Here is an 11684-nt window from a genome sequence, read left to right as displayed (position 1 = left end):
ATGCAAATAAAACAGGAAAACTAATGCCTCTCTGGTGTTTGCGAGCAGGAAAACGTTGCCACCGCCGTACGGAGACACTGCGGGACAGATTTTGAGGCGCAAGGCAGTCGCATTCCACCCGTGGTATCACTGAAACACAAACAGAATTGTGTGTACACACACACGGCTGCACATTCCAAGAGGGATGTTGCTCACATGTGTCGATGGCCTCTGTTTCTCTGGGTCACGGGTCTGTGGTGAGTGACCACCTTTTTAGCTTCCCGCCGTGTTTGTTTTCCAAAGACAGTGTCATCAATTCTCTAACATGGGCCTAGACACAGCAACAACAGAGGGCTCAGGACCTCCCCGTCGCTCGTCCAATGACTGATGGAGCGCGCATGTAAGAACAGACGGCTCCGTGCTGCATGACATTCCAGCTAACGTGCGCATGCCGACGTTTGTGTACCTTTGTGCATTTTGTTTGCTCGTGGCAATACTTTTCCTCTGGTCTGTGCAAACATCTGAAACACAAACATTTTCCGTGTGGATGAACCACCAAAAAGGGCTTTTCAATTAAAATGAAAGGGAGATTTCTGATAATCATGCTATTTATTATGCTTGATGACACCACTGTTGCTTTGGAGCTGTCACTCTTGAACTGGCCCAATGCATTTTTATATTAACACAAAAATATGGGTTCAGCAGCAGATTAGCTTTGCCCAGAAAAGGCTATAAACGGAGTCTGGAAACATCTTGATTTATGAAGGTGTCTATTTTAATAATGGAGTTAACTAGCTTGCATTAGCTTCGGGGCTAAAATTTCAGACAGTTGAAACAAATAAAGCATTTGATTTGATGTGGCTGTATTGACGCAGAAACTTTAGCTAACACACCACTTCTGACTAGTGATGGAGTCCTGGACATGACAGGAGCCAGACTTCCATCTGACTTGTCTGAGAGGCTCTTAAACAGATTTGGAGTTGTTAAACTGGTGACCGTCGCTCAGTGGAAGCAGCTCACAGAGAAATTGATGGAAAAGTTGGTGACACCAACACTGTTTTAGATCAGAGTGAAAATGACTCGACTTGGACTCTTTTTTGAATCGTGTTTAAACACTGAGGCGGTTCAGGAAATTGTTTCTAATGAATATTTCTAATAAAACAACAAGTTTTCCTTTTGGCCTATTGACCAATGGTGGGGGCTATGACATTTCCCCTGAACCCTTTTTACCATGAACCTGGGTGGAACCTCAAACACAAGCTCCACAGTGTGCTCATGGACTTGATTGATGCTGTCTTTTGGTCAGTTTTGGCTCTACCGTCGTCCACTATATACAAATAATCATGCAAAGAAACAAAGACAGGAAGTAGAAGCCTGATGTCTGATTTTGAAACCGAGCACGAAGAGTCCCCCCCCCCCCCCTTCTGTATTGAACACTCTGCCGCAATAACAGCATAACAAAAGGCAGCGTCATGTCCTGACTTTTAATTAGGATTTATCCTCGTTTCTGAACACCAGGTGATCCCTCACATGCTCTAAAACTCGGTTGTCCTAAAATAGACCACCATTTTGATGCGCATTGACACTCAGGCTACAAAAAAGAATTCTCATGGATGTTTACTTGTATTTTTTTCCCCCGAGAGAGCCGTTGCTGCCTGCTCAAGTTAGAGAAAGTCCTTCAGTAGCATTCTGAACTCGGTGTGACCTCTGGACATTTTAGAACAAACTCCGGTGCCACAGAGCGTTCAGTAAAAGCAGCTGGGTCCTCGTGGCCTTCTCTGTAGCCCACCTCCCTCCCAAGACTTTATCTGCACCGCCCGTGTGGCCGTGGGGAGGATAAGCATTTTTAGGTCACCCGATTTCCTTCCAATCTGCATTCCCAACACCGTAGATCACAGAAACTACAGGCCCCACATCCCCCTGTTAGCGCTGGTGTATACAAACACACACCTGCTGGGGCAAGGCCGTCTGGGAGAGAATTACAGCGGGCTAATTTATGAGACCCCAGGGAGGGCAAAGGGCAGGGGACCCAGACTAACAAGACCTCACTTCCTCCTCTCTAGGCCCTCGATACACGTAACCTGGCTTCGGCTCTCAGAGGCATCTCCCCGTTATGTCGCCAAATACCTGAAGACCGTCGCCGTATTCCGACTGCTTTCCCAGCAGTTGTGGAATATTTGGCACATTCAGAGCTGAATCCAAGCGAGCAAGAACAAAGTTTACACGTTCCTAAAGATCTCTCGCCTTTGGGCTCCTCATTTCCTCTCCCGTGAAGGCGCTGTGATCTGTCACTCGGGCCCAGGCAGGGGTACAATAGCTTGGGCTGGGGCCTGCCCACTGACACCATCACAGAGGCCGCTGATAAGGCTCACCTTCCTGCAGGGGAGCGACGCCATCACCCCCACACACTTTGTGTGCTTCGGCAATTCCTGCAGATGAAGGTGGAATCAGACCATTGTGCGTTTTTAGTCTACTGGATCGACTGAAATAAGAAATAAATTGAAGAGTTAACAGTTAAAGGCTGTAATTCTGGAACCATGATTGCAGTAAACCATGTTATTACACAGCTATTGGGATTATTTCCACGTCACAATATTTGTACAACACACTTGCATCAAATATGAAAGTATCACACACACACACTTGAGTTGATGTCCCCTTCCCCCACCTACTGGGAATCAAATTTGGGGCTATTGAAGCAACAGCCCCTACAGGACGTGTCCAATCCCAATCACACACACCTCAGTGTGCACACGCGTCTTTTTTGAGGCCCTCGTGCGTAAAAACCTCTCCGGGTTTACGCATGGCGGCTCCAGTCCTGATCCACCTGCTTCTGTATAGAAAGAGGGAGCCAGAGCTGAAAACAGTCCAGTGGTGTCCAGCTGACCTTACCCAGCTTATCGCGCCAACTCTCGGATGAAGATGATGTATTGGAGAGGCGCGCAGCACCTTGACACTCTCCGGGAGTCTGGGTTTTGTTACAGACAGGAAACAGACTCTTCCGCTCCGTAAACAACGCTTCTCTGCTCGGCCACTTTTGCGCGGTGGCACGCCAAGACCCGCCGCTGATTGTCAGGGAGGGGCGTGCGTGCGTGCGCGAGTGTTTAGGTTTGCGCGTCTAATTGTGCCATTAGGGCGCAGAGTTAACCCGCGGCTGTGACCCGTGAAGCTTTGTATCCGCAGCGACATCCCAGGACTTAACGGCTCAGGGCGAGACGCAGTTTCTGATGTCTACTTAAAAAAGGACAAAAAAATAGGTCTAAAAATCATTATTAAATTTCAGCAAATACAACAAGGCCGGGTTAATAGTTGGTCATCGGTCGGGCTCACACATCTGCCTTTGATTCATTCGTCTGGTGTCACGTTTCTCCCGTAATTCCCCGATTTGCCGATTTCCCCAAAGTCTGTGTTTTTTTTTTCAAAGACAGAACTGCAGATGAGGGGAAACACTAATCTCGACAGCACCTTGTTGATGGCGAGCGGATGAGATTATGTCGGCACGTCCTTCTTTTCTTTCCTCACGGTTCGGCAGCAGCGGGCTCTCAGAGCCTGGCGCCTGCACTTGGCCACAGGGAGACGAGGAGATGGTGTCCAGTTTCAGCCTGTTTGACAGAAATGAAACACCAGCTTCGTTTGTTCATCAGTAGTTTATTAAACACATCATTTTTACATTTAATGCCTCTGTAGTTATCATTTGTATTTTATTGTGTTGTTTGTTGTGTGTTGCTGTTGTTCAGTCGACGTTTGAACTCAAAACAAGTCACTGAAGCTCAAATCGAGCGGTAAATACAACTAAAATGTTCTTTCCCCTTGTTTCCGGTCTCGTTTCCTACAATGGTGACATTTTATCTTATCCAAGGATTTCAAACGCAGGAAGGGAAGATATGGTTAATCTGAACCCCTCCGCGATGACTGGGTGACCTGTGAAGTGGTGCAACTGGTTATCGGTGTAAAGAAGATATGAGCTGAAACTTCAAACTTGCTCACGTCGTCTATGCTTGTGCTTAAACACATTTATTGTGTTATTTCGCTGTTCTGCGCAGCGAGAGAGAGAGAGAGAGAGAGAGAGAGAGAGAGAGGGGAGAGAGAGAGAGAGAGGAGGAGATCAGGGTCCCTCCCTCTGGGACGTCACAGACGGGGAGAGGACAGCATCTTGGCTGACCCCGCTCCTCAACGACTGTAAGCAACCCAAACAGGATAGACCTCTCCCTCTTTCTCTCTCTCCGTCTCTGTCTTTCGGCCCCGCAGCTATAGACACACGGCAGAAGCAGGTGATGTCACAGCTGAAGGAGAACCAGTCCTCCTCGGTCTGCATGAAGAGAAACACGTCGGCCGTGCCTCACCTGGTGTCTCCGAACTTTACGCAGCGCCCGGAGTCGGTTTTTGCGCCCTTCTCTCACCTTTGACCGCGGTAATAATGCTCCCCAGTCCGTTCATATCCTCGCCCACCACGCCTTTTTCTGTGAAGGACATTTTGAAGCTGGAGCTGCAGCAGCAGTCCCAGCAGCACCAGCTCCAGTTCATCTCCTGCTTGGGATTCTCCGGCCCGCTGTCACAGTCTGGGGGCTTCCCAAACAAGCCGCTGCGCTCCCACTCGCCGCCCTCCTGCATGCTGGCCGGCAGGGACAGCCCCAGCCCCACCAGCTCCGGCGTTTCGGAGGGCGACGACAGGATGTCCTACATGAACGCACAGTCCGAGCTGCCCGTGGAGGTGTTCGGCGCCTCCGCGGAGACGCAGCCTGCACAGCAGCAGCAGCAGCAGCAGCTGGAAGCCGGGCGAGAGGAGCAGGATCACAGTAAGAGACAATACTACAACTAAAACCAGAGAATAATTCAGATTTATGCGCAAAAACGGCACCAGTTAAATTACCATTAGTTATACTAGCTAATATTCAGACGCAGAGGAATTCATCTTTGAGATACATTTGCATGATCGTGGCAACAGATAAAGTGTAGAAAAGCTCCAAAAATCAAACAGAAGCATTCGATGCTGGCAGCCACCCAGTGTGTTTAGCTAATGACATTTTAAATTATGTATTGGAATTGAATAACTTCTAAGTAATGATATGATAATGAAAGCTGAGGCTGAAACTCGGTGCTTCAGATGCGGTTTATTAACTGCCAAGCACGCGGTGCCAGAATCTTGTGGACATTAGCTGCTGTTTACACTTTTACTCATACGCTATTTATGAAATGATTTTTTTTTTTTTTACACTTTAAATTCTTTATGTTTGTTTAATGCAGATTAATGGCTGTTGGCTGCAGACACTGACGGTTCTGATCTCCAAATTTAATCAAAGGGGGAAAAAATTCAAAAGAGAAATCTAAATCTAAAACGTTAAACCCTTTCATTTGCTTTGGGAAACCGATTAATGTACATTAATAATCTGTCAAATTATTTTTTATTTAGAAGTGACGTTCCCTCAAATTGTTCTTTAAAAAATATTTTTCATTGATTATATATTATTAGGAATTAAATCGATCCACGATTTTTCTTTCTAAAAAAAAAGATTTCGATACAATTATATGTTTTAAACACGTGTGCCTTTACTGGACAGGTCAGATATTCGTTCAGTCTTAGTGAAATATTTTAAAACGTGTTTTCTTTCCCTGCAGAGGTCTACGGACCGCTGCTCGGCGACTGTGAGGATCAAGACGCAGACAAACCCGCCATGAAGCAGCAGAGAACCCGCAGAAAACCCCGCGTCCTCTTCTCCCAGGCTCAGGTGTTCGAGCTGGAGCGGCGCTTCAAGCAGCAGCGCTACCTGTCCGCCCCGGAGAGGGAGCACCTCGCCAGCTCCCTGAAGCTCACCTCCACACAAGTCAAGATCTGGTTCCAGAACCGGAGGTACAAATGTAAGAGGCAGCGGCAGGACAAGACCCTGGAACTGGCGGGTCACCACCATCACCATCACGCACCGCCGCCGCCCAGGAGGGTGGCCGTGCCGGTGCTAGTGCGGGACGGAAGGCCTTGTCTGACCGGATCTCAGAACTTTAACACTCCTTACACAGTCGGAGCCCCGAACCCGTACGGCTACGGATACCAGGCCTACAACAGTAACTCGGTTTACAGTAACACGTACTCGTGTACTTACTCCAGTTTGCCCACTCTGCCGCCCAGCAGCACCGCGGCCAACGCGTTCATGAACATGAATCTGGGCACCCCGCAGAGCCAGGTGCCCCAAGCGCCGGTGGTCTCGGCCTGCCAGGGCACTCTGCAGGGTATCCGTGCGTGGTAGCGCGGGCTTTACGCATAACCGGGAGACGCTGCTATGGGCGGCGGACGGACTCAGCATGATCTGAATACGATAAAAACACAATTTCAATCCGGACGGGAGATTTTGAAGTGACGCAAATTAGGAGGAAACCGCCTTTTTAAATGATTTGAACCACGCCACTGCCTTTTTCTCTGCGGTTTAAGTAACCATGTTTGATTGTTTTCAATGTACATGTTTTGCGCAATTAAGTATGTTGTGATTGCAAATACAGAAGAGGTGACGTATTTCCGATTCAACAAGAGCCAAACGAGATTTTCTTTAAAATACGAACATTCAGCTCCAACAGCTCAAATGGATTTCGCCGTTAAACCTCGATTCTTTAGACAGCCACAATGTCTCCAATTTGAGGAAGTATTATTTTCTTTTTATAACAACGCTGTGACTTGTTTGCGGCCAGAAGCCACTGTTTTTACTTTGAAACCGAGGAAGGTCAACTTCTTTTAATTGCGTGAATTGCGCAATGTGCCTATTGTGACGCTCGGGTCACATGATGATGAAATTAAATGATATAAGAACCACGAGTGAGTTTTACTGTGCTTTTGTGTGTGTGTGTGTGTGTGTGTGTGTGTGTGTGTGTGTGTGTGTGTGTGTGGGAACGAGAGAGATGTTCACTTTTTTCTAACTATTAAACAAACAAAGCGCAGACATGCGTAAAACCTGACGTCTCTGGCCATTTTTGGTCAAAATCCTGCCGCATTTTTCAGCCGCATGAAACTCCAAATACTTTTAAGTTCCGGGCGTGTAGTTTTTCATCTTCCTAAAGACTTTTTTGTGCCAAGCCTGTTTTGTTTTGTTTTTTCCCCTCCTGTGTGAAAGCTTGCGATGCGCTTCGAACTGAGACAAGAACCAGAAACAGGGAGAATTTAGAGGCCAACTAATGTCCGGGCAGGATTCACAGATGGACATTAACCAGACAGCCAACATCCCGGGACCCGCAGAGCTGCGGGTGATAAATATCCTTCAAATGTTTCTCACCAGTGTAAATAAATACACTGAATAAAAGTGGCTCCCCTCCAAGAAATAATAATAATAATAATAATAATAATAATAATAATAATAATAATAATAATAATAATAATAATAATAATAATTGCAGCAATTTGACACACTGAGGCTGGATTGGAGACTGGAACACACACCTTCACCTCCGAGGCATCGCACACGCTGACACTATTAATGGAGATAAATGGCAACGTAAACAGAGCGTTTGTCTCATCTGATAGCCCCACTGGCCACTTCCCCTGGCTACCGCACTGCCGGTGAGACATACCTGGTGTCAGCTCTAAGTGCTGCAGAGTCACTAGTGTAAATAGAGCTGGCGACAGGACGGCGATGCCTGAGGACGCGGCCTGGCCGCGGCTGCTCTGACTGGCGCTGCGATCACTATCTGCTGCTTCCAAAGATAGCTGCTCGGCTCATCGCGGCGCAAGGCGTGGAGTTTCCCAAAACAAAGTCTCCAATGGCAACCACTCAAGGAGCTCACAAAAGAACCGGGGCCCAAATATAGAGACGGAATAAGTGCACAGAGAAGCTGGAGTAAATCCTCTGCCATTATGTGATTAATAGGTGAATGATGAGTGCCCTTTCTGCAGAATGGCCACATTAAAATTCAGCAGGAGCCGCTTCATAATCCGATTCTAAGTGTTTCTATTGTGCGAGCAACATTCTTTAAAAAAACCCAAAACATTTCTGGGACTTCATAAAATCATTTAACTATATAATCAGCATAATTTTATAGGGAAAATACTGATAAATTGGAACGGCTGCTTCATTCAGAAATACATCGATTAAGGACACTAATGACTAAATATGTTATTTTGAAATGTCTGGGTTTTTTTAAAAAATCTCTTTGATGTTTACAGTATATTAAAACCTTTTTTTAAATTTACCTCACAGACTATACTAATGAGATGCAGGTTTATTTATACAAATGAGGAAAAAACGTATTTAAATTCTATTGTTGTATTAAAGCCTGTATGAATTTTATCCTATTGTTTTCAAACCCTCTTTCTGTCCTTTTTGGACATCAGTCGGTACTCCATGAAATGTGGTGAAAAGTAAACTTCAAAAGTTGAAGTGCGAAAACTTCTTCTGTTCTTCTGTTCTAACATAATTTGGCCCAGCACTCAGAGAGATTTCCCTGTTTTGTCACAGGACGAAAACAAACCAGAGGAGAGAGCTCAATCCGTCGTCACGTGTGGTTTTTTTGGAAGTACAGGCCTGCTGATTAATTTTTTTTAAATTTCCTTTCAACAAAAAGAGTTGAAAGGCTTCCATTGCAACCACGTGGCGGCGCTACTCGATTGATTTAAATGTAATATTCCCACTTGAAATGATTTTACTTATGGGTCCTTTGGCTGTGTCACCACTGTCTTCACGCACAAATGAAGGCTTGTGAAGTACGTTCAAATTCCAATGACGTGGACTTAAACCACAAATAAATTCAAATAATAAATATTCGACCAACGCTCTGCTGTGGTTCGACCCATTAATGCAAACTTTTACGCACGAACGCTGAACTTTACGCACCTGACTTTACACGCTAATTTATCTGATCGGTGTTTGGCGAAATTATGTTTGAAATTCAGGAACACCGAGTTTCTTTTGCATCTCCCAAGAGTCAGAAATTGCCTTAAATTCGTTCCTGTGTCATATTCTTGGTTTGTGGAAAGACTAAAAATGGGCGGTTTGAGGAGGGACCGGATATTATAAAGAGCCTATCGAGGGTGGACTGCGAGGGCTGCTGCTGTGGTTTAACTGTATAAAAGGCTTAACGCTCCAGATGTCGGGTGTTGATTACTAGAACACATCCAGGTAAACCTCAATAAAAAGAATAGGGCAATTAAAATGTAGTGATTTATTTTGTGTACTTTCGAGTGACTGAAGAACAGATGCCTTTACTTAAACGCCCACGCAAGGGTGGAGGCGACTTCCGTGCTTTTTAAACAAATAAATAAATAAACATGACGTTGAGCTTCACGTCCTTCTCAATTAAAGACATTCTCACCGGACGTGATGTTGACGGAGCTGCCGGCGGAATGAGCACCGGGGGACACAGTGCTCCACAGCCGACAGCGGGGACCCTCTGCGCGGACATAAAAACGCGCAATTTGTCGCTTGGAAACTTCCAGCTGGGGAGACTTTCTGACCATCTGAGCGGCAGCAGCGAGGACACAACCAAACCTCCGAATATCAAAGGTGATCAACACATATGACGTTTTTCATTATTTATTTCTTCTTGTACGTATTTAAAGAGGATATTATTTGATGACAATAATCGTATAATTCCTAAAGAGGGGGAAAAAACACTGTGTTTCATGATTTTTGTTCGTTCTCAGACCCGACAAAAGCCGCAAACCACCTCGGCGAGGACGCGGTCGCTTCAGCGGAGGAACGGCGGTGCCTGCCGGTCACCAAGCGGCGCACCAGGGCGGCCTTCACTTACGCGCAGATCTTCCAACTGGAGCGCCGCTTTAACGCGCAGCAGTATCTCTCGGGCCCCGAACGGGCCGACCTGGCGGACACTCTGAAACTCACAGAGACTCAGGTGAAAATCTGGTTCCAGAACCGTAGGTACAAAACCAAACGACGGCGGATGATGAGTGAGTTCACGATTGTGCCGAGGAAAGCTTTAAGGGTGCTGGTGAGGGACAATCAAACATGCCCGCAGGCGAGCGGAATGCGCCTCCCAGTGACATCGCCGCTGTACCAGGCCTACCAGCACTACCCCTGCATGCACTACTGGTGCCAGCTGTGCAGCTTGAACATGGTGACGTCCAGAGGGATGCTCTGAGGGTGAGCTGTGCAGCACAAAGACAGGATTCCCCAACTGTTGATGCAATGATTTGCATTTTCACTATGTAATGTATTGTTACAGTTCCTTTTTAAAAGGGTGCAAATATTGTTAGCATAAAGATTATTATTGTCATAGATTAGGAAGCCTATTGGTGATTTGAATCTGGCTTATGAATCTATAACGTCCCATCTGACCTGCTGCTGTGTCCTCATGGTAGCCAAATACTGAGGGAGGGGCACCAAAAAACAAGAGTAAGGACTTTTAAATATGTAAGCTGTTACTTTTTTGTTATCCCTTTTGTGACATTGTTATTACTGACATTTATTTTTGCATTTCTTTATATGTCTTCTTAGTTTTTCTTCAAAGGGTGCCCTAAGGATGGATGAACCTTTAGGTTTTTTTTGAAGTGAAACGTGATCAATAAAATGTTAATGTCATGCCATATGTGGAGATTGGTGTCATATAAAGTATAATGAAGTCAAACAAAGTTGCATTTACTGTAATGTGGGGAACAAAGAACCACCCTTCAGCCATTATCTACAGGTTATCGTCTGTTTAGGAGAGTACACAGTTAGCTGACCTCAGGCAAGAGTAGCAACTGCAGCTGATCAGAGGACCATCTGAGGATCTGATGATCTGCAACAGGAGCTGTCTGACTTATTTATCATGCAGCACCACACAGGCAGAACACAGGTGTCACACAGGTCGGCTGTGTGAAAGGCTGACTTTCAGTTTCAGCCAGACTCAACACAGACAGTGAGAAGACCTTTTTCTGACTCTATCTTGGTGGTGCAGGAGTCAGAGAGGGGTTAATGGAGACCTTTCACCATCCCAGCACATTAATCACACCTTATTCAAAAGTCCACGCCCTCATCCCAGCAGAACACACACAAAAACCACACTTGAAGATAATGAAAACAGCAGTGGGGCTGCCAGAAACCGCATGAGTTAGTATCAAGAATCACGACTGATAATACATGTAAAACATCTTAATAAAAGTGAACCTGCCTGAAAAGTGCGTGTACCTACACAAGAGTGTTGATATCACTCCTCACCAGCCGTTTCGGGCCAAGAACAACAACCGATGGCACACTGTGACACCGGCCCTCTTCTCATTCATCTCTCATATCAAAACAACACTTCAGCCTCTTTACGCGTTTGATACAACAACTTCCAGGACCCGATAACGCCAGGGCGGGTCCGAGTCTGATGTCGGTGTCGGGGCCCGGGTCCGGGTCCGGTGTGTGACTCCGCGGTATGCTTTGTGCGCGCTCTGATTATTCGCATTGTTCCGGCGAATAGTTGGCGCCCGCCGTGACGAGATAAGCGTATGTCTTTACCTGCGCGCAGTGTGATGTCACGCTGATTAAAATCCCCACTGAGAGCAAATGGGGCGATGAGGAGGGTGAGTCACGTGGCCGCGCAGCGATTCTAATCTAGTCTCCATCCAGTAAACAGAACACTGGCTATTACTGGATCTCCGGACTTCCTGGCCCGTCCAGCACCGATTGTTGTCATGTTTTGCAACGTTCAGGCCCATGAAACGTTCAGATGTTTTCACTTGCTCGGCTGTGTCGACCAGTTCAGGCGTGAGAGACTGAACCAGCAGTGCGAAGGAGCACAGAACCGAG

General features: G+C 46.4%; 2 protein-coding genes across 2 annotated transcripts; both read left to right on the top strand.

The window, feature by feature from the left end:
• The first annotated feature begins 4129 nt into the window (after nucleotides 1-4129).
• On the top strand, nucleotides 4130-6778 carry nkx2.3 (NK2 homeobox 3). Its single transcript, XM_003964121.3, has 2 exons — nucleotides 4130-4775; nucleotides 5596-6778. The coding sequence occupies exons 1-2, from the start codon at nucleotides 4397-4399 to the stop codon at nucleotides 6216-6218; spliced, it is 1002 nt and encodes a 333-aa protein (XP_003964170.1). The 5' UTR covers nucleotides 4130-4396; the 3' UTR covers nucleotides 6219-6778.
• Nucleotides 6779-9022: 2244 nt separating this feature from the next.
• nkx3.3 (NK3 homeobox 3) lies at nucleotides 9023-10490 on the top strand. Its single transcript, XM_003964120.3, has 2 exons — nucleotides 9023-9455; nucleotides 9596-10490. Exons 1-2 carry the CDS (start codon nucleotides 9221-9223, stop codon nucleotides 10048-10050), a joined length of 690 nt encoding a protein of 229 aa, XP_003964169.1. The 5' UTR covers nucleotides 9023-9220; the 3' UTR covers nucleotides 10051-10490.
• Nucleotides 10491-11684: the final 1194 nt, after the last annotated feature.

The sequence above is a fragment of the Takifugu rubripes genome, chromosome 4, assembly GCF_901000725.2.
Source record: "Takifugu rubripes chromosome 4, fTakRub1.2, whole genome shotgun sequence".
NCBI classification, from domain to species: Eukaryota; Metazoa; Chordata; class Actinopteri; order Tetraodontiformes; family Tetraodontidae; genus Takifugu; species Takifugu rubripes.
This window is presented reverse-complemented; position numbering and strand designations above follow the sequence as displayed.